Genomic DNA, 26861 nt, shown 5'->3' on the forward strand with positions numbered 1-26861 from the left:
TCCCTGAAAGCCCCAGACAGAGAGACAGAGAGAGAGTAAATAATCCATGTGTAGTTGGAGAATGAAATCTGAAAGAGATGCCAAAATGAAAGACAAATTAGGCAGGCACTGGTGTCATGCCTGTCACCCCAGCAAATCAGGAGGCTGAGATATGTGGATCATGGATCAAAGCCAGCCTGGGCAGAAATGTCTGCGAGACTTTTATTTCCAGTGAACCGCCAAAAAGCCAAAAAAAAATAGAGCTATGGTTCAAGTGGTAAAGCATCAGCTTTAGGAAAAATAAAAAAAAGAAAAAGAAAAGAAAAAAAAAAGCCAAGGAAGAGTGCCCAGGCCCTGAGTTCAAGACTCACATAAATCATACAGTAACATGAAACACACTTGATTTCTTGGTGGCGTGAACTGGGAGGTACAAGTCCTTGAAACCATGTTTTTGTGCCAGTACTGGGGTTTGAACTCAGAGCCTATTACTCTTGATTAGCCTTTCCACTCAAGGCTGGCAGTCTACCATTTGAACTACAGCTCTTCTTCTGGCTTTTTGCTGGTTCATTGGAGATAAGAATCTCTTGAGATTTGCCTGGGTTGGCTTTGAACCATGATTTTCATATCTCAGCCTCCTGAGTAGCTAGAATTACACGCATGAGTCACCAGCCCTCAGCTACCATGTTGTAATTCTTGTCAGATGATGGGGGGGGAGGTAGATCTTGGGGCTTGAACTCTGGGCCTGGGCACTGTCCCTGTGCAATTCAGCTCAAGGCTAGTACTCTACCTCTCGAGCCACAGCACCACTTCTGGTTTTCTGTTGGTTCATTAGAGATAAGAATTTCACAGACTCTCATGCTGGGGCTGGCTTTGAACCTTGATCCTCACATATCAGCCTCCTGAGTAGCTAGGATTACAAGTGTGAGGATGTTGTTTGAGAATGTGGGTCCCTGGTTCACTTGGATGGGGTGCTGGTAGCTCATGCCCATTATCCTTGCTACTCAGGAGGCTGAGATCTGAGGATCCCAATTTGAGGCCAGCCTTTCCAACCAACCAGCAACAAGTGGTGCTGTGGCTCAAGTGGTAGAACGCCAGCCTTGAACAAAAGCAGCTCAGGGACAGCGCCCAGGCCCTGAGTTCAAGTCAGAGATTTGGCCAAAAAGAAAAAGAAATATGACTGTTTTTCTGACTTTATTTTCAGTCAGAGATCCAGGGCTCCATTTAAAAGAGGGGATGAAAGGACAGTTAAGTGAGGCATCCTCTGCCACCTCCAAAGCCTACTGCGTGTACCGAAGAGAGATGGATCCCGAAATGGATCTCATAGGAGCTGGACTGGAGCCAGGCAACGCAGAGGAAAAGTCCACGGAGGAAATCAGCATGAGCCCCACAGTGGCCATGGTGCAGCCCATCCTGAGGTTCCTGCAGCTGCTATGCGAAAATCACAACCGGGAGCTACAGGTACGAGAATGGCTGCACTGGGTGTGAGCACCTGAGGACAGTCTGTTGTAGTCACAGTGAGCCCCGCTCATGCACACGAGTCCCAAGAGCTCCAAGGATATCATAGATGAAGAATAAGCTGATTCTGGAGGCAGGGGAAAAAGGAAGACCAAATATCTGAAAAGTACCTAGGCCCCTTTGTATATCACCTTTATAATAACTTTTTATTTTTTTAAAAAATATAAAATATAGGAAAAAGGGTGGGAGGCACAGCTCAAGTGGTCCAGTGCCTGACTGTGTTGCAAAGAGGGGGATCGCAGTCCAAGGTAGACTTAGAAAAAAACAGCAAGATCCTATGTCCCAAAAGCAACTAGAATGAAAAAGGATAGGAGGCATCAAATAATAGTAATAATAATAATAATAATAATACATGGACCGGATTGTAAAACCAGGAAAAGCCTTAGTTGAGACAGCTTTCCCCTTTCTCCACAATGCCAGCATATGAATATTTATTCCTAATAAATATATATTCTTCATATATGATGTCCAGGTGGTACTCTATTATGGGAATCTTTTTGAGTTACAACACACACACACACACACACACGCACACACACACACAGAATTCCAAATCATAACCCCCCCAGTGGTTGTTGGTGGTTTTGTTTTATTTTCAACTCCTTGGATATGTTGTCTTTGCACTCCGCAGAACTTCTTGAGGAATCAGAAAAACAAGACGAATTATAACCTGGTCTGCCAGACGCTGCAGTTTCTGGACTGCATCTGTGGGAGCACTACGGGTGGCCTGGGCCTTTTGGGGCTGTATATCAATGAGAAGAACGTAGCACTGGTCAACCAGACCCTGGAGACTCTAACCGAGTATTGCCAGGGCCCGTGCCATGAAAACCAGGTAACCAGCACAATGCCGGCAGGGCATGCTTTCCAAGTAGTGCAGAGAGGAGGGAGGGGAGGGGAGGGCGGCAGAAGGAGGGTGCCCAACTTCTTGTATACTCACGCCTCTTTTTCCTTTGCCAGACATTTTTGGCTTACCCCCACCGGCTCCCCTAGACATACAAAGACTGGATTGTTCTACTCAGGAGGCTGAGGTCTGAGGATCCAGGTTTGAGGCCAGCCCAGGAAGGAGAGTCTGTGAGACCCTCCAATGAACCAGCAAAAAGTCAGGAGTGGAGCTGTGTCACTCCAGGTGGTAGGTCGCCAGGCTCAGGTGCAGAAGCTCAGGGAAGACCATGAGGCCTTGAGTTCAAGTCTGTACTCCCCAAAATAAAACAAAAATCTGCCGTTGTCCTTTTTTTTTTTTTTTCAATTTCATCATAAAAGAAAATTCCCAGGAAAATGTTTAAAGTCAGTTTCTGAAAAAGAATTTTATTTTTTTAAGGAAGGGTAAATTACGTTTCTTAGCCGATGCTCAGTTTTTATCTATAAGTGAATCTCTCCAGGTCTTCTGGAATAAATTTCCTTTGCTTGCACTGGGGTGGGAAATACATGTGAGTTCTGTCACTAGCACAGGAAATGTAGGGGCTACAGATTTATTGCTTTTATTTTGCCACGGAACAGATCAGACACAGGAATTAAGTATCTCAACCTGCCCAAGATTCAGTAAATTGCAGATCTCGCCTTCAAACTGAGGATTTTAGGCTGAAGAAAGGCACAAAGTTTAATTCTGTTCTTTTAGAATGTGAGACTCTGATTCCATCTCCTCCTCCTCCCCCTCTTCCTCCTCCTCCTCTTCCTCTTCCTCCTCCTCCTCCTCCTCTTCCTCAAGTAAGTGGTTTCAATTCCACACATCAGAGTACAATGCATTTTGAACAAATGACACTCCCCCTTATTTTTGTACCAGCACTGGACCTTGAACTCAGGGCCTCTTACTCTCCTTTGGCTTTTTCTCATGAGTCTCTACCACATGAACTTCAGCTAGGTGCACTTCTGACTTTTTGCTGATTAATTAAGGATAAGACTGGGGGCTAGGAGTGTGGCCTAGTGGTAGAGAGCTTGCCTTGCATGCATTAAGTCCTGGGTTCGATTCCTCAGTACGACATATACGGAAAAAGCCTGGAGGGGTGCTGTGGCTTAAGTGGTAGAGTACTAGCCTTGAGGAAAAGAAGCTCAGGGGACAGTTCCCAGGCTCTTAAGTTCAAGGCCCAAGACCACCAAAAAAAAAAAAAAAAAAAAAAAGAAACGAAAGAAGAAAAGAGAATTTCCTCCACTCTTCTGCCTAGGCTGGTTTTGAACCTTGATCCTCAGATCTCAGCCTCCTGACCAGCCAGCATTGCAAGGCATGAACCACCAGCCCTTGGCCTAATTCCATTTCTTAAATCTCATCTTTCCAAAGTCCAAAGACTAAAGCCACTTTATTATTTTATGTCCTTTAATATCTAGTGCAATGTCAGCCATAAGATGTGATTTTACACCTGTTTGGTTATTTCTAGACCTGTATTGCTACTCACGAGTCGAATGGCATCGACATTATCATTGCTTTGATCTTGAATGACATCAACCCTCTGGGGAAATACCGGATGGATTTGGTTCTTCAGCTCAAGGTAAGATGACCACGCCCACAAGGGGGAAAAGCTGTGTTCTCTTCATCAACCTCGCTTTCAGAGGTGATTGATTCCACGGCTTCAAGTAGCTGTTGTAAATAGCAGTGAATCAGATGTGTGTGTGTGTGTGTGTGTGTGTGTTTTCAAGTAATGAATTGACAGAATGGGATAGTAAAGTTAACAGGCTTACTAAATTCCCAATCAGAAGTGAAATTGGCTGAGCACAGTGGTTCATGCCTGTAATCCTAGCTACTCAGGAGGCTGAGATCTGAGGATTGGGGTTCAAAGCCAGCCCGGGCACTAAAGATCTTGAGACTCTTATGTTCAATTAATCAGTAGAAAAGGGAAAGTGGGCTGTGGTTCCAGAGATAGGGTGGTAGCCTGGAGCTGAGGAGATCAGGGACAGCACCCTGAGTTCAAGTCCCAGGACTGGCACAAAAAACCAACAAAACAAACAAAAGAAAACCCCTGTAGGAGTTTGTGCCTTCACAAACAGTTTTTCACCTGTGCCTTAATTCTTATTTCCAGAACAACGCCTCCAAGCTTTTGCTGGCCATTATGGAAAGCAGGCATGACAGTGAGAATGCAGAGAGAATTCTTTTCAACATGAGACCCAGGGAACTGGTAAGATTTCTAAAACAGTGTTGAAGATGTGTAGCCTTTAGAGAAATGAGTTTACAGTGCCGGTGTCAGGAAAAAAAAAAAAGTCTAGCATCATGATCCACCTTTACAGATGTGTAGCAGAACCAGCCAGACAATGGGGCTTATGTTTTCAATGGGATTTTTTATCTTTGTTTCCACGTGTGTATTTGCATGACATTTGCAGATGCCACTCATTAGCATATCATTTGCATGTCCTTATTTTCTTGTCCCATATAGCACGTGCACTGATCAAACCCATCCCCTCTCTAATCCCTCTCCCCCTTCCCATGTCTCAGGACAACAGATTTCATTGCCTCCTGTCTGTACATGTGTAAAATGTTCATCTACTGGATTTACCTCCTTCCATAACCTCTTCTTTTCCCACTCCTCCAGCTGGTACAGAGCTGCTTTACATTCCTGTCTTCATATTTAGGGATCCGATTCCCCATTTGAGAGAGGACATATGGTATTGGCTTTTCTCAGTCTGGTTTCTTTCACTTAGCCCAGTCTCTCTCATTCTACCCATTTTCTTACAGATGACACCGTTTCATTCCTTTCTATGGTGAAATAAGACTCGATTGGGTCCAAGCACCACATTTCCTTTATCATTTGCTGACTGATGGGCTGTGTTTAAACAATTGTGATTCCAAATGTGGGTGTGCAGGTATCTCACCTGTGTGTTCACTTCCATCCCTTCAGCTATATGTCCCAAGAGGGATGTATCCTGTTAGTAAATCTGTCCGTCTTCAGGATTGATTGATTTATTTCTGCTGTTTGTGGGGCTTCAACTCAGGGTCTGAGCACTTGTCTGTGAGCTCAAGGCTAGCACTCTACCACTTTGACCCACAGCTCTACTTCTGGTTTTCTGGTGGTTCATTGCAATCTCATTAACTTTCCTTTGTTTCCCAGGCTGCCTCTGCACCACGATTCTCAGATCTTAGCCTACTGAGTAGCTGGGATTACAAGTGTGACCTACCAGATCACACTTTTGTTAGTTGTTTTTTTTTGTCCTTTTCCCCTACAATCCTCTCCAGCTTGTGTCATTTATTTGCTTTCTTGATGATGACACCATTCTGACTGGTGAGGTAGAGGAAGCTCAATGGTTGTTTTTTGTGTGTGTGTGTGTGTGTGTGTGTTGGTTGTGGGGCTTGAACTCTGGGCCTGGGTGCTGTCCCTGAGCTCTTTAGCTCACGGCTAATGCTCTACCATTTGAGCCACAGCACCACTTCACATTTTCTGGTAGTTAATTGGAGATAAGAGTCTTTAAGAACGGATTTTCATGCCCAGGCTGGCTTTGAACCGGGATCCTCAGATCTCAGCCTCCTGAGTAGCCAGGATTACAGGTACCTGGCACCCAGCTTAATGATGTTTTTGATGTGCATTTCTGTTATGGTTAAGGGTGCTGAACATGTCTTCATGTATTTTATAGCCGTTTGCAAAACCTCCTATGGAAACACTGACTTTCATTCACCCTAAGCACTTTCCTCAAGAAAATCATCTCATTCTCCTGAACTGTATTCAAATGCATTTTCCAGAAAAATTAATAGATGGCTTTTGGGTAATAGTGAGTACAGCATTCCGTCGATATTTATAGGTTCCACATCATAGATTCAACAAATTTTAGTGCAAAAGCGTTTGCTAAAGGAAACATTAAATTTAAGTGCTGAACATCTAGAGACTTTCTTGGGGGGGCTCATAATTCACAAAATGATGTCGTCTAGCAGTATTTCTCTTACACAATCTCAAGAATTATAAGTCATCTGAAGGCTGAAGTTCCTGGGAGAATCCACGTGGCTATTTTGCTGACCAATTTACATGCAGGATTTAGAGGCTCTGGGAAAAAAATAACAGAAGGTAGAGATCTGAGGATGGAAGTTCAAAGCTAGCCTGAGTAGAAAAGTCCATGAGCCTCATCTCCAGTTAAATAAGAAAAAAATCCAGAACTAGAGCTGTGACTTAAATGTAGAGTGCCAGCCTTGTGTGAAAACCTAAGAGGACTCACAGGCCCTGAGTTCAAAGCCCAGTAGATAGATAGATAGATAGATAGATAGATAGATAGATAGATAGATAGGTTGATTGATATATAGACAAATAGATATAATTTCTGAGAATATTTATATTTCAAGAACATCTAAGCATTTAAGTATCAAGAAGCTTTCTGCTTTTTTTTTTTTTTTTGAAGTCCTCCCAGGGTTTGATCTCAAGGTACAAGTGTTCTTCCTGAACTTTTTGCTCAAGGCTGGCTCAAGCCACAGCTCCACTTCTAGCTTTTTGCTGGTTTATTGGAGATGAGAGGCTCACAGACTTTCCTGCCTGAGTTGGCTTTGAACTGGCAGTCGTCAGATCTCAGCCTCCTGAGTAGCTGGGATGACACGCTGCTTTTTAACTTGTAAACACAATCACGTGTGTGCTGTTGTGTTTGTAAGCCCACTCACTGCTCCTGTGTTTGTTTTCATTTTCTCTCTAGGTGGACGTGATGAAGAATGCCTATTACCAGGGCTTGGAGAGTGACCGAGGAGAGGAAGAGGGCCGAGAGGAAGGCGTTTCCCCGAAAGATGTTGGTCACAACATATACATTCTGGCCCACCAGGTATGCATTTTATATCTTTATATTATCTGGTCTCTTCACTGGTTCGGCATATGCCTGTGAAGTTTGGGTTGTAAACCCTGATACCTGATTATCTGCTTCAGGGGCTGCCAAGGCATGTGCCACAGAAAACTACTTTTTTTTCCCCCCCAAAAAAACTTGTTGGACTAAGAGGGAAGGGACAGTCCGCAGTCAAAACCTATGGAATAGGCAAAACATAGAAACCAAACTAACCAAACCCCCCAGATATGCAGGGAAATGGATAGACCTAGAACAAATTGTTTTAAGTGAGGTAAGGGAAGCTCAGAGCCACAAACAACATGTTTTTTGTTTTGTTTTTTCTCATATGCAGAAGCTAGATCTAAAATACCCTGGGAAATGTTGAATGATACAGGGCTACCTAGGTATTCCCATACAACGAGACCAAAGGCACAATGCCTGTGTGTATCTGATTATATACAATCATATTTATGGGCCAGAAGTTTGGCCGAGTGGTAGACTGCTTGCCTGAACCCTGGATTTGATTCCTTAGTAACACATACATGGAAAACTCTTGAATTTAAGCTCACTGTGGCTCAAGTGGTAGAGCGCTAGCCTTGAGAAAGCCCAAGGACAGTGCCTAGGCCCTGAGTTCAAGCCCCAAACCTGGCAAAAACATTAATATTTATCCAAGTGAACTTCAGGAAATAGAAACACAGGCTTTTTCTTTGTTGGCATTGTTATTTTCTTTTTTCTTTTTTTTTTTGTCTTATTTGTTCATTGATCTGCCTTTGCAAGGATGAGGGGGACACAGAAATGGAGGGACAAAGGTGGACAAATGCAGTGTCCTCACTGCACACTGTGTGGAAAAGGACCTCTACAACTTGTGGGTGGTGATGGGAGGAAAAAAAACTGGGAAAGAGTGAGAAAAGGGGTGACGATGTCCCGCCCCCCCAAATGTATCCTGTACCTGATTTATGTAACTGCAAACCCTATGTATATTATCTTTATCATAATAATAAAAAATAAAAATAAGGACCCTGAAGTGCTAGAGGACAAAGAAAAGATCAGAGAGCGCAGTCCAGTGATGTAGGGGTACGCTTTGACCTGGTTAGGATTCCCCGCGTGGGAGCTGTCTTCTCTTTGAACTGGAACTTTCCACTTCACAGCGCCATGGAACAGAAGCAGTTGATTGCTTTTCCTTAGATGTTTGGAGGCTCAATTCTCAGTTCTTGGGGAGGAATTATTTCCATTTTGTGGCTCATAAAATCCCATTTGTAGCCGAGCACTGATGGCTCATGCCTGTCATCCGAAGTAGTCGGGAGGCTGAGATCCGAGGATTGAGGTTTGAGGCCAGCCCAGGCAGGAAAGCCCATGAGACTCTGATCTCCAATAAACTACTCAGAAAAAGGCCGAAGTGGTACTGTGGCTCAAGTGGTAGAGCGCTAGCCTTGAGCACAAAGAGGCTCAGGGGCAGCACCAAGGCTCTGAGTTCAAGCCCCCGGACCAACTATTTACCATTAGTGGTAAATATTACTTGATAAATTTTAATTTCACCAGCACTTTCAAGTTTCTAAGACAGACTTATTGGGAAGTAAATGGGTATATAGCCATATGATGTTGTATATTTTGTTGAGGGTTTTTTTTTTTGTTGTTGTTGTTGTTTTTTTGTCAGTTGTGGGACTTGAACTCTGGGCCTGGGTGTGTTGTTCCTGAGCTCTTCAGGTTAAGGCCGCCGCCCTACCACTTGAGCTACAGCACCACTTCTGGTTTTCTGGTGGTTATTTGGAGATAAGAGTCTCATGAATTTTAGTACCTGGGCTGGCACATGATCCTCAGACCTCAGCCTCCTGAGTAGCTAGGATGACAGACGTGAGCCACTGCGCTCGGCTTTTGTTGAGGTTTATTTTATTCTTATTCAAATGATATTTAATGGGTGCTGTCTTGAGAGCTCATCACGCCATGCCTGCATATTGCACGAATCAGTGGCTTCATAAACCAGGCTTGTCTGTGCAGCTGTTCAAACTGGCTAGCCTTGCATCCAGTGGGCTGGGGGACATCAGAGCCAGGCTCTCCCTACAGACTTTAAGAAGCTTTGAAGGGCAAACCAGGAAATTAGGGCAGGCTCTGTTGTGGAGGGTAGATGACGGTAGGAGGGCTGGGGGGAGAGGGCTCCATTCACTCAACCAGCAAAAGGCCAAGCAAGGGGGCAAGGCTCAAGTGGTAGAGCACCAGTCACCAGTAAATAAGCCATAAGGCAACGTTCTAAGTTTCAGTTCTCCTGAGGCTGGCACAATTGAAAAGAAAAGAATGAAAGCTGTTGAAATTGTTCAGGGAGGCAGGGCGGGTGGTAGTGATAAAGGAGACTGTCTTATAAAGATATTCTTTTTGTTGTTGTTGGTGGTGGTGGTCCTGGAGCTTGAACTCAGGGCCTGGTGCTGTCCCTGAACTCTTTTGCTCACTTGAGCCACAGCTCCACTTCCTCTTCCTTCTCCTCCTCCTCTTTTTCCTCCTCTTCCTCCTCTTCCTCCTCTTCCCCCTTCTTCGCCTCCTTCCCCCTCCCCTCCCCCTCCTCTTCCTCCTTTCCCCCTCCTTTTCCTCCTCTGCTGTTTCTCCTCTTCTCTCCTCCTCCTTCCCCTCTCTTCCCCCTCCTCCTCCCCTTCTCCTTCCCTCCCCTTCTTCCTCCCCCCCTTCCTTCTCCCCCTCAGTTCCCCCTCCTCCTCCTCCTCCCTTCTCCCTTTCCTCACCTCCTCCTCCTCCTCCTCCTCCTCCTCCTCCTCCTCCTCCTCCTCCTCCTCCTCCTCCTCCTCCTTGTGTTACTCAAATTGTCTTTCATAAAGTTTATTTTGATGCTTGTTCCACTTTCAGTGTTTGTTGTTATGCTTTTCAAAGAAGTGAGATGGTTCTGCTTTTGGTCTTTCCTGCACCTGACATGATGAAAAAGCAATGTCTTTTGGAAGCAACTTGTCTAGATTTACATAAAACTATAAATACATCAAAAAAGGGACTTTCATATAATAAGGTGGCATGTAAAATGCTTCCTTAGCACTGTCAGTCTTTTGGACTTCTGGTTTCTGCTTTCCTTATATGTGTCTACTCTATCTTTTCTAGCCTGTTTCCTTCCTCTCCACCCCCTTGCCTTTGATCAGTCATAGGACTTGAATTCATGGCCTGAGTGCTTTCCTTGAGCTTTTATGCTCTACCACTTTGAGCCACAGTGGCACTTCTGGTTTTCTGGTGTTTCACTGGAGATAAAAGTCTTATGGACTTTCCTTCTGGGCTGGCTTTGAACTGTGATCCTCACATCTCAGACTCCTGAGTAGCTGAGATGACAGATGTGCATCACAAGCTCCGGGGCTTTCCTATTTTTTTTTTATTGTTGCTTTCTACTGAAAGTCATTTCTCATCATCCAAAGCCAACTTCTGTACTTTGTATATGTGTGACATCTATTAAACCTCATTGTTTATTTGATTCCACATAGCTAGCACTTTCTGTTTTTTCTTTTCCCTGTTGATTTTGTTGCTATGTCTCTAATGAGTGCCAACTTGAACTTGGAAGTATATGGAAAAGTATTACAGTATGGAATGCATACTGTAAGAGAGATTATATTACTTACATGAAATTCCACCCCCCTCTCTGTTTCTCTCTGTATGTGTGCCAGTATTGGGGTTTGAACTCAGAGCCTGAGTGCTGTCCTTTAGCTTTTTAACTCAAGGTTGCATTCTACCGTTTGAGCCACATCTCCACTTTGTGCTTTTTAATGGGATATAAGAGATTCACAGACTTTGCTACCAGGCTGGCTTTCAATCTTGATCTTCTGTTCTCAGCCTCCTGACTGGCTAGTATACAGGCATGAGCCATGGGCTCCCAGATGATTATATGAAAATTTAAGCCTTTTCTTTCCTTTCCTGAGCATTTCCCCAGCCCAACAAATGGACTTTCCAAAACAGAATTTTTATGTCTGCCTAATTGTGCATCTTTTGAATCTGCCATAATTGATTTAATCACTCCTCATTGTTATACATTTAGATTTCTGATGTACTTGATAGTATAAATTAGTCTCTAATTAACATCCTGTTGCATTCATCTTTTATTGGCTACTCTGATTATATTCTTGGGATAAATTTCAGCAAGTATAATTACTGGGTTACAGGATGGTAATCATTTATAGTTCTTAATGCCTATTATAAGATAATTTCCAACATGTCCTACTGGACATAAAAATGACTGCCATTCAGAAAATTCTTTGCCAAACTGATCGTGTTTGGGGACTTTGTAATCATGCAATGAATGTTTGCTGAATAAATTATTGTATCCCAGACGAATGACTGTCTTTTCATGTGTCCTTCTGTCACTGATATTTCTTATGGGAATTACTTGAAAATGAAGTACTTGAATGAATCTTTTTTTTTCTCATGGATTTTAATTAAGAAGCCTTTGTCCGTCATATTATTACAGCTGCCTCATTCATTGGCTCTTTTGTATTTTCATATAATTTTTTTTTCCCCTAAACAGTAGTTTAGGTGCTGGTGGCTCATACCTGCAATCTTAGCTACCCAGAAAGCTAAGATCCAAGAACAAAGGTTTGAAGCCAGGCTAGACAGAAAAGTCCATGAGATTCTTATCTCCAGTTAACCAGAAAAAGTTCAAAGTGGAGCTGGGGCTCAAATGATAGAACGCCAACCTTTAGAGAAAAAGCCAAGCAAAAAGCATGAGGCCTTGAGTTCAAGCCGCAGTACTAGCATACGTATGTTTACGTGTGCATGCGTGCATGCACACACACACACCACACATACAAGTTTTTTTTTTTTAAATGCAGCAGTAAAATCACTATCCCTATTTTGGGAGCTGTTTCTCTTGCTTCTTTTTTTCTTGTTTCCTTCTTTTAAAAAAATGTCATATGAAAGAGTGTGTACATGGCCAAGTGTGCAATACACTAATTTGTCTAAACAAAACATACTTTGGAGAGAACCCCTCGCTAAGAACTGAAAGTCTGGTTCACAGTGGTTATTGTTCAGGATCTTTTTAATAGGCTTGCATAGACATGGATTTAAATATTTTGAAAGATATTGGCTTTATATATTTATTGATTTCTATGAAGTTGGGTTGAACATTTTGCAAATTTGGACAAAAAAAACAAAAACAAAAAAAATCCCTGTGTTGTACCATTTTCACATACTTCAGAATCATTGGGACATTTCTTAATTCTGTTTAAAATTCTCTGTGTGTGTGTGTGTGTGTGTGTGTGTGTGTGTGTGTGTGTGTGTGTGTGTGTATGTGTGAGTGTATTCAGACATGCATGCACGCACACATGCATTGGTTCTGGGGCTTGAACTCAGGGCCTGGGTTTTGTCCCTAGATTGCACAAGGTTGGTGCCCAGGGGCTTGAACTCAGGACCATAGTCCCAGAGCTTTTGTGCTCAGAGCTGGAGCTCTACCAGTTAAGCCACAGCTCCACTTCTGGCCTCCTGATGGTTCATTGGATAGCAGAGGACTTTCCTGCTGGCTTTGATCCATAATCCTCAGATCTCAGCCTCTTGAATAGCTGGGATTACAGATCTTAACCATCAGAACTTGGCTTATTATATCTGTTAGCATTTTCAATTCGAAATGCCACTTTCTGATACTTCCTTAATAATCAAGCCCTATATAAGTCCTACGCATTAATCATTCTCTTTTGGACCTCCTTAGAACCTTTACAAACAAAACCTAATTTTTAGAAATTCTTCCCACTCCCCCCTCCACAGTTGGCTCGCCACAATAAACTGCTACAACACATGCTGAAACCAGGATCTGAACCGGATGAAGGAGACGAAGCCTTGAAGCATTACGCCAATCACACCGCCCAGATCGAGGTAGCCACTCTTGTAGTTTTATTTCTGGAGAGATGGAGCCACGTTGAGTGAGCTGAACTGAAAAATATATATGAATAGATGGTGTCTAAGCCAGGTGCTGTGCTCACACCTATAATTCCAGCTACTCAGGAGGCTGAGATATGTGAGGATCAAGGTTCGAAGCCAGCCTGGGTGGGAAAGGCCTTGAGACTAATCTCCAGTTGATTACCAAAAAGCTGGATGTGGAGCTGTGGTTCTAGTGGTAGAGTGCCAGCCTTGAGTGTAAAAATGAAGAGAGGGCGAAGCCCTGAGCTCTCGCCTCAGTGTTCTCTCTCTGTCTCTCTCTCTCTCTGTCTCTCTCTCTGTCTCTCTCTCTCTCTGTCTCTCTCTGCCTCTCTCTCTCTCTCTCTCTCTCTCTCTCTCTCTCTCTCTCTCTCTCTCTCTCTCTCACACACACACACACACACACACACACACAGAAGCATTTACTTTTCTGCTCAAGGCCAGTGCTCTACCACTCTGAGTCCCAGTTCCACATCCAGTTTTCTGGTGGTTCATTGGAAATAGGAGTCTCACAGACTTTCCTGCCCTGGCTGGCTTCAGACTGTGATCCTCAGATCTCAGCCTCCTGTGCAGTTAGGATTACAGGTGTGAGTCACTTATGCCCCACTAAATTCTACAGTTTTATTAGTCAGCTCTTACAGTATTATAACAGATTACCTGCCATAATTATCTTCTAAACAGACGTTATTGAACATTAGAGTTTTGACACTCAGTTCTCCACAGACACACTAGTTCTCATGTTCACACACAACGTAGCACCCAGGCCCTTTTCAATGAATCTCCCCTTCTTACTTCCAGTCTTCATTGATTTAACCAGTATTGATCATAAAGGAATATTTTTAGCTGCACGTATATCTCAACTCTCTCCAACTTGACACAGGATCAGGTATTTGTATTTATATCCTTTATATGTTTGTGTTTATAAAACTAAACAGGGTGAAGCCACGTACTGGTGATTCACACCTGTAATCCTAGCTACTCAAGAGGCAGAGATCTGAGGATCATGGTTCGAATCCAGCCCAGGCAGGAAAGACTTTGGAGACTCCCATCTCTAAGTAATCATCAAAAAGCTGGGAGTGAACTGGCACCAGTGGCTCACGCCTATAATCCTAGCTACTTAGGAGGCTGAGATCTGAGGATTATGGTTCAAAGCCAGCCTGGGGAACAAAGTCCCTGAGATTCTCTTATCTCCAATGAACCACTCAAAAACCCTAAGTGGTGCTGTGGCTCAAGTGATAAGAGTGGAAGCCTTGAGCAGAACGAGACTCAGGGATTTCCCCCAAGCCCTTAGTTCACGCCCCACAACTGACCAAAAAAAAAGCCACAAACGGAGCTGTATTTCAAATGGCAGAGTGTTAGTTGATTGTAAATAAGGGACAGTGCCCAGGCTCTGAGTTCAAGCCTCAGGGCCAGCCTCCTCCACCCAAAAATAAAACCCTACTACACAAGGTGAGTAGAACATAATTATGCCAATTGATACTATTGAAGGTCAGTTTATCTGCCATAAACGTATGACTTGTTATGTAGGAAGAGTCTCAGACCTACTATCACCCTGTAAACATCCTGTTTCTGATTTTAATTCTTTCTTTCTTTCTTTTTTTCTTTTTTTGGTGGGTCATGGGGCTTGAACTCGGCCTGGGCGTTGTCCCTGAGCTCTTCAGCTCAAGGCTACCACCCTACCCTTGAGCCAAGCCCCACTTCCCTGTTTTCTAGAGGTTCATTGGAGGTAAGAGTCTCAGGTCCTTTTGTGCCCGGGCTGGCTTTGAACGTTGATCCTCAGATCTTAGCCACCTGAGTAGCTAGGATGACAGATATGAGCCACCTTACAGCTTGATTTTAAGTCTAAGATACAGGTTCCACTTGGGGAGAGAGCAGATATAATTATTCCTGCCACCTAAAGAGCCTTTGTCATTACTAACATCTGGGCACTTAGACTTTGGGGGTTCAAGGCTTCCTTTTCACTTCGATTTTCTCCCACGTCAATTCACCAAAGAAATCAAATAAACCTTTGTTGAGTCATATGTGGGAAAAAATAGACATATTTGAACTCGCATGAACCCATGTCCAATTCTGTCCAATCACCTCTCATCTTGGAGTATGGTTGTGAAAACATGACTGCCAGAATTAAACACAACATTTCCTGACTGGATAGAATAGCTTGACCTACAGAGCTGATTCAATTTCTTCATTACATTTTTTATCTTTTGTAAATTAAATGACACTGTTGATGATATAAACTTTTTTTGGGTCTGTCATGGGGCTAGAACTCTGGACCTGGGCACTGTCCCTGAGCTCTTCAGCTCAAGGTTAACACTCTTATCACTTAAGCTACAGCACCACTTCTGGTTTTCTGATAGTTAATTGGAGATAAGAATCTCACAGGCCTTTAGGCCCAGGCTGGTTTTGAACTGTGATCCTCTCTTCTCAGCCTCCTGAGTAGCTAGGATTATAGGCATGAACCACAAGTGCCCAGCTGTTTTTCTTATAGTCCCCTACCATATCAGTTGTTTTACATAATTGTTTAACTTATGTACAGGATTTTTTTATTACTTTATTTTCTTGTATTTTGTATATTTTGTATGAGGCACTCAGGGCCTCATACTGTCCCTTGGCTTGCTTATTTATTTATTTTTATATTTTATTGTTGGGGTAATGTATAAAGGGGTTACAGTTACATTCGTGAGGTAGGAGGTGCATTACTTCTCACCCATTGATACCCCTTCTCATGTTTTTGTCCCCACTTCCCTCTCCCCTTTCCCCCCTCCCCTTTTTTTGCCAGTTGTAGGGCTTGAACTCAGGGCCTAGGCATTGTCCCTACGCTCTTTTGTTTAAGGCTACCACTTTGAGCAGTAACTCTTACTTCTGGTTTTCTGGTACTTAATTGGAGATAAGAGTCTCAGGTATTTTTTCCAACCAGGCTGGCTTTGAACCTCGATCCTCAGCTCGGAGCGTCCTGAGTAGCTAGGATCACAGGCGTGAGCCACCAGTGCTCAGCTGTTCCTTGGCTTTTTTGTTAAAGGCTAATGCTTTGCCATTTGAGCCACATGGCTCGTTTCTGGCCTTTTGCTTATCAAATGGAGGTAAGAGTCTCTTGGATTTGTTTGCCATTGAATCAGGATTCTCCAATCTCAGCCTCTTGAGTAGCTAAGGATTATAAGAATAAACCACACTGCTTAGCAAGACCCTGTACTAGCACCAAGAAAAAGAAAGAATGAAAGAAAAGCGGGGATGGGGAGGGGGGGACAGACAGACAGACAGACAGACAGACAGAGAGCCATTTGTGATTTACAAACCATTACTATCCATAATTGTCAACTTGGGTTCTGCCTAAAGTTAAATGGTCACAAATGCCAAGCAAGAGAGTTTCGAAATAGTAAATATTTACATACAGGAAAATGCTTAAATGACATTGCATTTATAAAAATAAATCTATCTGCCAGGCACTGGTGCCTCACATCTATAATCCCAGCTACTCAGGAGGCTGAGATCTGAGGATTGCAGTTTGAAGCCTGCCTGCAGCCAAACTGTGGAGATTCTCATCTCCAATTAAAGAACAAAAAGCCAGAAGTAGCACTGTGGCTCTCAAGTTGTGGAACACCAGCCTCAAGTGGAAAAAGCTAAGAGTAAAAGGCTCAGAGTTCAAGTCCTAGTACCAGCACACACACTTACCACCACCAACACAAAACAAAACACTGTTTAAGCCAGGCACGGTGGCTCACACCTGTAATCCTAGCTACTCAGGAAGCTGAGATCTGAGGATCATGGTTCAAAGCCAGCCTGGCACTAAAGTCCATGAGACTCATCTCCAGTTAACCACCAGAAAACCAGAAGTGTTGTTGTGGTTCAAGGGGTAGGGCGGTGGCCTTGAGCTGAAGAGCTCAGGGACAACACCCAGGCCCCGAGTTCAAGAGCTCAATCAAGTTTCACACCTGGCAAAACCAAACCAAACCCATTTAACACCAGTCTGTGCACAGGCGGGAACAAATGCCCATTCGTTTCTTCATGCTTTCAGATTGTTCGTCATGACAGAACCATGGAACAGATCGTTTTTCCTGTCCCCAGCATCTGTGAATTCCTCACCCGAGAATCCAAATACCGTGTGTTCAACACCACCGAGAGAGACGAGCAAGGAAGCAAGGTGAACGACTTTTTCCAGCAAACAGAAGATCTCTACAATGAAATGAAGTGGCAGAAGAAAATCAGGAGTGAGTGTACTCATTTAACTGAAGCCACTAAATTTGTGCATAAATGGTGCAGTGTGTGTGTGTGTGTGTGTGTGTGTGTGTGTGTGTGTGCACGCGCGCGCTCGCGCGCGGGCGCCAGTCATGGAGCTTGAACCCTGGATCTGGGCACTGTCCCTGAGCTTTTTGTGTTCAAGGCTAGTGCTCTGCCACTTGAGCCACAGCTCCACTTCCAGCTTTTAGCTGGCTCATTGGAGCCAAGAGTCTTTTAGACGTTTTTTTTTTGTGTTTGTTATTATTATTTTTTTTTTTTTACCAGACTGGTTTCAACCTGTGACCCTCAGATCTCAGCCTCCTGAGTGGCTGGGATTACAGGCGTGGCCGGATGTAAATTCTTCCAAACCCACCAGCTTATCAGGATACATTACCATTTAAAATGTCATAAATCGGTAGTTTCCAGAGAGCAGTAACTGTGCTGCAGTGCTGAGACTGCGATTTCCACGAAACTTGGTGTTGTAGGAATTTTTATGAGCGGCTCACCTCCACTAGGGATTTCTGTCTTTAGAGTGTGGGAGCGTCACCAGTCTAGAGTTCATGTTACCATGGATACAGGGATAAGTGGGGGATCACATAGGAGGAAATTACTACTCATGTATCTTCTCTGAGTCTAGTATTGGTGAATGGTGGATCACATTTGTAATCCCAGATACTCAGGAGTCTGAGACCTAAGGGTCATGGTTCAAAACCAGCCTTGGTAGAAAACTTCAGGAGACTCCTATCTCCAATTCATTAACAAAAAGTTGGAAGTGGAGTTATAGCTCAAGTGGTAGAGTGGTTGAGCAATAAAGCAAAGCCCAAGCAAGCCCTGAGTTCACGTCTTACTATCCAATCCCCCCCACTCCCAAAAATAAATAGAACTAAATAATAGCTACCGGAAAAGCAGGCTATAAGATTAAGAAGGAGGGCCAGGAGGTTAGACTAGTGGTAGAGTGCTTGCCTAGCATGCATGAAGACCTGGGTTCGATTCCTTGGTACCACATACATAGAAAAAAGACAGAAGTGGTGCTATGGCTCAAGTGGTAGAGTTCTAGCCTTGAGGAAAAAGCCCAAGAACAGTGCTCAAGCCCTGAGTTCAAGTACCAGAACTGGCAAAAAACCAAAAAAAGAAAGATTAAGAAGGAGTCAAATAGAAAAGCTGTTAGTGATGATTATTATTACTATTATTATTATTATTATTATTATTATTATTATTATTGTCAGGTGTGGGCCTTTCTGGTGATGCATTGGAGATAAGAGTCTCACAGACTTTCCTGCCTGCGCTGGCTTCAAATGATGATCCTCAGATCTCAGCCTCCTGAGTAGCTAGGATAACAGATGTGAACCACCAGCACCTGGCTAGAAGGATTATTTTTTTAAAGAAACTTTTTCAGATAAATCCACAGCCAGGTGCTGGTGGATTCTGCTAGTGCACCAACCTGCCCTCAGTACAGGATGAGTTGAAATTGATGGTTCTTTTCCATCCTGGCCACGTGCCCTGGCTGTTCCCCAGGTAACCCCGTGCTGTTCTGGTTCTCGAGGCACATCTCTCTGTGGGGAAGCATTTCTTTTAACCTGGCTGTGTTCATCAATCTCGCGGTCGCCCTGTTCTACCCATTCGGAGATGATGGAGACGAAGGTAAGAGCTCATCTTTCCTCATAGGATGCGAATCCAGGTTCCAAAGAAATCCTGAAGTGACATAGCGCTTCTAAACTAGAGAAACTGAGGAACTTCCTTCTGTGTGTGTGTGTGTGTGTATGTGTGTGTGTGGGTGTGTGCGCGTGCGCGCGCCAGTAATTGGGATTAAAGAAAAGGGCTTCAATATGCCCTTGGCTTTTATGCCTCAAACTGATTCTACCACTTGAGCCAGTCCTCACTCTGGCCTTCTACTGATTAATTAGAGATGAGGATCTCCACTATCCAGGCTGGCTTTGAACCTCTGTCCTTCTATTTCAGCATCTTGAGAATCAGGATTGCACATGTGAAACACCAATGCTTGGCTTACCATCTAGTATTTAATTTGCCTTGAAATTAGTCATGAACTTTTCTAGAAATATAACTGCAAGTATTGTGTTCAAAGACATTTCCTTAGAAACTGCACAGTATAGAAGGTGTGGTTTTGTTAGATGCTTGTTGGTGGTTCATTCTTGTAATTCTAGCTACTCATGAGGCTGAAATCTGAGGATCAGAGTTCAAAGCCAGCTTAGGCAGAAAAATCCATAGGGCTCTTATCTCCAATGAATCAGCAAAGAGCCGGAAGTGGAGCTTTGGCTCAAGTGGTAAAGCACCGATCTTGAACAGCAAAGCCAAGTGAGAGCATAAGGCTCTCACACCCACAAAAATGCATAAAAGGGAATGGGTTGTTTTGCTTTACAGCTTGACTTGCAATATCCTGGGAAGTATAGATCATTTTGCACCTTTTTGTTTTTGGTTGGTCCTGGGGTTTGAACTCGGCATGGGTGCCATCTCTGAGCAATTTTGCTCAAGGCTATATTGCTCTACCACTTTGAGCCACAGCTTCACTTCCAGTTTCCAGTGGTTCATTGGAGATAAGAGTCTCATGGACTTTCCTGCCCAGGCTGGCTTTGAACTGTGATCCTCAAACCTCAGCCTCCTGAGTAGCTGGGATGACAGGTGTGAGTCACCTGTAGCTGGCTCACTTTGCAGTTTTGTTCTCAGTAAACACTCCCTTCTCCTCCTCGCCACAGGCACACTTTCTCCGTTGTTCTCGGCCCTTCTCTGGGTGGCAGTTGCCATCTGTACCTTGATGCTCTTCTTCCTCTCGAAGCCTGTGGGGATCCGGCCATTTCTTGTGTCCGTCATGCTCAGATCCATCTACACAATAGGTCTGGGCCCTACCTTAATCCTTCTGGGTGCTGCAAACGTACGTACTTTGCATGGCTTTGTATTGGTACGGCATTTAATGACAGGTGTATTCAGTATGCAGCGTGCTACAGCTTTCCTTCATGGCTTCAAAGTGAATTCTCATTTAGGGGAATTTTACTTCACCAGCACATAGCATCTGTACATTTCTTTATTTCATTTAGAGGGAAGAGAAGGAAGGAAAGGGTTTTTTTTGTTTGTTTGTTTGTTTTTTTAAATAAAGTTGAGGGCCGGGAGTTTAGCCTAGTGGTAGAGTGTTTGCCTAGCATGCATGAAGACCTGGGTTCAATTCCTTGGTACCACATACATAGAAAAAAAGCCAGAAATGGTGCTGGGGCTAAAGTGGTAGAGCTCTAGCCCTGAGAAAGCCCAAGGACAGTGTTCACAAGCCCCAGGACTGGCAAAAAAAAAAAAAAAAAGAAAAAGAAAAAGGTTGATTCACCCACCAAATTGGCATTTACACCATGACCTAGTTCAGTCATTAAGTTAATCTAACTCAATTTTCATGGCTTCTGCATCTCATGCTCACAGCTATTGATAAACAAAATTACAGCGAGCTACCACTCACATCCTAAAGTGGCTTCAAAATTATCTAAGAAAGATTACATTATACTTAGTAGGATTATAGAATTGAGTGCCTCTCATCAAGTAACCTAAGAGAAAAAGCTGCTATATTACAAAAAGAAACTCTGAAATTGCCCCACTCCCTTTTTTCCAATCTTGGGGCTTGAACTCAGAGCCTGGAGGCCCTGTCCTTGAGCTTTCTCAAGGCTAGAGCTCTACCACTTGAGCCACAGCACCACTTCCAGTTTTTTCTATGTATGTGGTACTGAGGAATTGAACCTGGGTCTTCATGCATGCTAGGCAAGCAGTCTACCACTAGGCCAGACTCTGGCCCTGGGCTCCTTTTTGCATGAGCAAATTCTATAAATATATAAAAGACAGAGGGAAGTTTTATTTTAACCAAGTGTTGTAATATGAGAATAAGGATGAATGTTTTGAAACTTTCTGTAGGTAAGTTTATAATAACTTGAGCTAGAGTATTATTTCAAAATACAAGTAGGGCCTGGTGTTCAGGCTCATGCGTCATCCTAGCTACTCAGGAAGCTGAGATCTGAGGATTGTGGCTTGCTGCCAGCACAGGCAGGAATGTCTGTGAGATGCTTATCTCCAATAAGGTACTCAGAAAAAGCTGGAAGTGGTGTTGTGGCTCAAGTGGTAGGGTGCTAGCCTGAAGCGAAAGAAGCTTAGGGATAGTGTCCAGGCCCTGATTTCAAGTCCAGGACTGTCACAAAAATGACAAAACAAAGAAGGATATTTCCAGAAATAACCTCACCTAAGAAATTAAAGTGTAAAGAGATCCTTTATTTAAAACTGGGACATTCTGAGATGAAGAAAACGTAAATTGATAAAAAAAAATAAATGGGCAGTTCTTAAATATTCTTCATCTACTAAACATTCCTATAGCATTTTCTATATCTTTCATGGAGTTTTTAACTTTTTTAAATTCCAAGCCTGGCCTTGAACTCAGAGCCTAGGCACTGTTCCTGAGTTGTTTTTGCTCTACCACTTTGAGCCACAGTACCACTTCTGGTTTCCTGGTGGTTCATTGGAGATAAGAGTGTCAGGGATTTTCCTGCCCTGGCTGGCTTTGAACTGCGATCCTCAGATCTCAGCCTCCTGAGTAGCTGGGATTATAGGCCTGAGCCACAAGTGCCATTCTGTCAGTAGTTTTAATAGCTTGGACATTGAAAAAAATGTATTTGTTTAGCTTAGTAGTACTTTATAAGATTCAATGGTCTAGGTTACTTTGACCAAATAATCATTGTCAATTTGGAACAAATTTGATAGAATACTTAGCAGTTGTGTGCATAATGTTAATATTATGTGGGTTAATAAAAATAGTTTATTCAATAATTGTTTAATTGTAAGATATGCTTATTGTATAATTATCCTAGTTTGTTGCTCCTCAGAAGGTAGAGATAAATGAAAACAGAAATCAGGGCTATTGTATATTCATTATTATGTGTTCATTTAAATTATACCTACATGTTTATACTATGGAAAAAAGATGAGGTTGTAAGGTAAAATTAAATGGAGGTGACTCATGCTTTCCACTAATATATATATACATATATATATGTATATATGTATATATATATGTATATATGTATATATATATGTATATATATATATATATATCAATCCTTAAACTGGACATTGGTGGCTTATGCCTGTAATCCTAGCTACTCAGGAGGTTGAGATCTGAGGATCACAGTTCTAAGATAGCCCAGGTTTTTGTTTTTTTTTTTTAAATCTATCTTAGCTCCCAAATTTAAAAATAAAATTCCGAAGTGGAGCTGTGGCTCAAGTGGTAGAGCACTAGTCAAGCTCAGGAACAAAAGCTCAGGTCCTGAGTTCAAGCTCCAGAACCAGCAAAACAAACACACAAAGCAACCACACCAACAAACCTTTGATCTGAGATCTCCGCCTCCTGAGTGGCTGGCATGAGCCACCTGGCTGCCAGTGTGACATTGACGTGAGCTCTGCCAGTGACACTGTTGTGTAGACATCTATCCAGGAGAAATCAGGAAAGAAAACATCCGAGATTTTTGCAGAGGGTGTTTTCCCAAGACCTGCCCTGTGTGTGCATTTACATCCACCATGCCTTGTCCTTCCTTCAGCTTTGTAACAAGATTGTCTTCCTGGTGAGCTTCGTGGGAAATCGTGGCACGTTCACTCGTGGGTACCGGGCAGTGGTTCTGGATATGGCCTTCCTCTACCACGTGGCATACGTGCTGGTCTGTATGCTGGGCCTTTTTGTGCATGAGTTCTTCTACAGCTTCCTGGTGAGTAAGGCAGGGGGGTGGGAGGAGGGGGAGAGGGATGGAGGGGGGGTGAGTTGCTGTCTCAAGCTCATCCTGGCCCCTGCTGGTGCCTCACCCCTGGGCTTTTATTTTTATTTTATTTTATTAAAAAAATTTTTTTAAAGCCAGGCATTGTGGCTCATACCTGTAATACCAGCTACTCCATAGGCTGAGATATGAGGATCACAGTTCAAAAGCAGCACGGCTAGGAAAGTCCACGAAACTCTTATCCCCAATGAACCACCAGAAAACTGGAAGTAGCTCTGTGGCTCAAATGGTAGAGGACTAGCCTTGAGTGAAAGAGCTGAGCTAAAAAAATGTAGCCATACTTTCCCGTGACCCCAGAAGAATGACAGCCAAAGTGGTTTATTTAATATAAACTTACCTTTCTGGTAGGTAAGTTAGATCACCCAGTAGGTTTTTTTTTTTTTAATGTCCCAGTAATCCAAATGAAATCTTTCTTTTCTGTTTCTCCTTTCCTCGAACCCCATCTCTTTCATTCTCTCTCTTTCTCCTCCTCCCCCTCTCTTACACACACACACCTACCCCCCCACACACACACACTCGATAGTTTTTTATGCCTGTGATGCATCATTTTTTTTTCTTTTGGCCAGTCTTAGGGCTGGAACTCAGGGTCTGGGCGCCGTCCCTGAGCTCCTTTTGCTCAAGGCTAGCACTCTACCACTTGAGCCACAGCACTACTTCTGGCTTTTTGGAAGGTGTATGTGGTACTGAGGAATCTAATCCAGGGCTTCATGCATGCTTAGGCAAGCACTCTATCACTATGCCACACTCCTGGCCCATAAATCCTATTATTTCCAGCTGTTTTACTTGAGTATGACATGTGATACTCTATTTTTCCCCAAGTTCTTTATTGAGGCGTCATGGATATATAAAAAGCTACAGAACCAGACACCAGTGACTCATGCCTGTAATCCCAGCTACTCAGGAGACTGAGAACTGAAGATCACTGTTCAAAGACAGCCCAGAAAGGAAAATCCATTTGAGACTCTTAACTCCAATTGATGACCAAAAATGCAGATAGGGGAGGTGTGGCTCAAGTGGTAGAGCACTAGCTTTAAGCTGAAAAAGTTTAGTGACAGCACCTATTCCCTAAGTTCAAGTCCAGGAGCAGAAAGAAAATAAATCAAAACCTGATCTAAGTGTCAGTGATTGTATATAGACTCCCTTCTTGAATACTTGTTTGTTAAACACGTCATTTGAAATATGATGTAAGAATCAATGTTAATAAATTCTTTAATACAAAAGAAAGAAAAAAGAAAAACTGGCAGAGCTTAGTGGCTTCATGCCTATAATCCCAGCTAGTCAAGAAGTTGAAATGTGACAATGAAGGTTCAAAACTCACCGGGGCAGATAAGTAGGGTTGTAGCTCAAATGGTAGAGGCCAGCCTCAAGTAAAAAAGAAAAAGCCAAGTGAGAGTGAGAGGGGCTGAGTTCAAGCCCCATTACTGGATGTAAAAGGAAATAACATTAAGTCTAGTCAATGTCAATGCCCTTTGAATTTGTAGGACTTTGGCTCTATCATCACGGAAAAAGACCTATGGATCTGCATTATTAGCAAGTACCCGGAGGTCTCTAACAATTTTTTAAAGGTTTTAAAAGTTTCTAAAAGTTTTTAAAACTTTCTCTAGAACTAATGTAGAGTGTATTGTGAGACCCTTTCCTTAAAAATCAAAGAAATTTCCTTTATGTCGATATAATGCTGAAATGGAGTGAGGCACTAGTTAAATTTTTTGAAGAATATTGACTTTATTTCTAACAGTAATCACGTCTTCCAGAAGGCAGATAGCAAAATGAATACACTCCTACAGGTTTTCGAAAGTGACCACAAAAGTGGGTATTTTGCTGGACCCTGGAGTCTTGTGCCTATAACAACCTTAGGTTCTCAAGAGGCTGAGATCTGAGGATCACATTTCAGAGCCAGCCCAGACAAACTAATCTGAGAGATTCTTATCTTCACCAGCAAAGAGGAGCTGTGGTTCAAGTGGTAGAGCACTCGCCTTAATCAAATTAGCTAAGTGAGATCATGAGGCCCAGAATTCTGGCATACACGTGTGTGAATTTTCCTAAATTCAAATGCAAGTATTCTTTTGTGTATTTGTTTGTATCAGGACTTGAACTCAGGGCCTTAGGGACTGCCCCTTAGCTATTTTACTCAAAATCTGGCCATTGACCATTGGAACAACACCTCCACTTCCAGATTTGTTTGTTTGTTTGTTTGTTCTTATCTGGGCTGGCTTCTAGCCATGATCCTCCGATTTCAGCCTCCTGAATAGTTTACAGGTGTAAGCTGCCTGGTTCAAACCCAAGTATCTGTAGAAGATTCATATCTTATTACTTATAAAACCAACATATGCAGGTGGACATTGGTGGCTCACACCTGTAATCTTAGCTGCTCAGAAGACTGAGATCTGATGAAGCCAGTCCAGACAGGAAAGGCCATGAGACTTTTATCTCCAGTGAACCTCCAAGAAAGCTGGAAGCAGAGTGGTGGCTCAAGTGGTAAAACACCAACCTTGAACTAAAAAGCTCAGAAACAGTGCACAGCTCCTGGTTCAAGCCTCAGGACTGGCACACGCACACGCACACACACACACACACACACACACACTCCTATGATGAATGATTCATCTTTAGGAAAAACTTGTTTAGCTTACTACATTGCAGCTGGACAAGAAGTGGACATTTCGGTCTAGAGACAGTGGTTTCATTTAGCTTTTTTTCTCAACAAAAAACAATGATGTTTGTCATTATCATGATAACCCTGTTGCTTGCCTTCTGTCATAGCTCTTTGACTTGGTGTACAGAGAAGAGACGCTGCTCAATGTCATCAAAAGTGTCACCCGAAATGGTCGTTCTATCATCCTGACGGCTGTCCTGGCCCTCATCCTGGTCTACCTCTTCTCCATTGTCGGCTTCCTCTTCCTGAAGGATGATTTCACCATGGGGGTGGATAGACTGAGAAACAAAACCCCTACTGCAGGTACTTCCGCTGCCCCTGAGGAGCTTTCGGCTGAGTACACGTGACTAGGGAAATGTTTAGACAAGAATCATCATTCAGCTACGAACCTGTGGCTTATCCTGGCTGCTAAGGAGGCTGAGATCTGAAGATTACAGTTTGGGGCCAGCCCAGGCAAACAAATCCAAGAGTCTCTTATTTCCAACTAATCAGCAAAAAAAAAAAAAAAAAAAGCTGGGCTGAAGTTTTAGAATGCCACTTTAAGCAAGAAAGCTGAGTTGGGAATACAAGGCCCCAGTTCAAGCCCCAATATAGGTAGAATGACAACAAATGAAATATCAGCTAAGTCTCAAAAAGAAAGATTCAATTTCTCTGTCAGTCAGCTATTTCCATGTAAAAAAAAAAACATCTTTGGAATTCTCTTCTTTTTTTATTCCCTCCTTCTCCCTAGAGAACAACATCTAACATAATTAACAGCTATATCCATATGTGTCTGATCACTGTATATCATCAGTATACACAAATAAGAAAACGATAACTGCTTTGATGAGGAAACCATCAGCTAATTAGAAATTTAGCATAAAAGACATGCTTAAAATATTCTCATTTGGCTGGGTACGGTGACTCACACTTATAATCCTAGCTACTCAGGAGGAAGGGATTGGAAACACCTTGGTTTGATGTTTGGCTGGGCAAAAAGTTAGAGACACACCCTATCTCAACTTATAAATCACGAGTGGTAGTGTATGTACAAGTCATTCCAGCAAAGTGAGAGGCTATAGGTGAGAGACCAGCCCCAAGCAAAAATATGAGACACAATCAAAAAATAATAA

At 43.0% G+C, this 26861-nt stretch overlaps 1 protein-coding gene across 1 annotated transcript in view; it reads left to right on the forward strand.

Annotated features, from left to right (window-relative positions):
• The window catches only part of Itpr2 (inositol 1,4,5-trisphosphate receptor type 2), a 185142-nt gene that overhangs the window by 135981 nt on the left and 22300 nt on the right, over positions 1 to 26861 (forward strand). Inside the window, exons 41-51 of the mRNA XM_090325301.1 lie at positions 1181 to 1437; positions 2126 to 2326; positions 3864 to 3974; positions 4503 to 4598; positions 7084 to 7206; positions 12931 to 13038; positions 17093 to 17285; positions 18811 to 18936; positions 20007 to 20182; positions 22866 to 23030; positions 25857 to 26052. Of these exons, the coding sequence (XP_090181427.1) occupies positions 1181 to 1437; positions 2126 to 2326; positions 3864 to 3974; positions 4503 to 4598; positions 7084 to 7206; positions 12931 to 13038; positions 17093 to 17285; positions 18811 to 18936; positions 20007 to 20182; positions 22866 to 23030; positions 25857 to 26052 (1752 nt within the window). The remainder of the gene's footprint in view (positions 1 to 1180; positions 1438 to 2125; positions 2327 to 3863; positions 3975 to 4502; positions 4599 to 7083; positions 7207 to 12930; positions 13039 to 17092; positions 17286 to 18810; positions 18937 to 20006; positions 20183 to 22865; positions 23031 to 25856; positions 26053 to 26861) is intronic.

The sequence above is a fragment of the Megascapheus bottae genome, chromosome 37, assembly GCF_031878675.1.
Source record: "Megascapheus bottae isolate mThoBot1 chromosome 37, mThoBot2.hap1, whole genome shotgun sequence".
In the NCBI taxonomy this organism is placed as follows: Eukaryota; Metazoa; Chordata; class Mammalia; order Rodentia; family Geomyidae; genus Megascapheus; species Megascapheus bottae.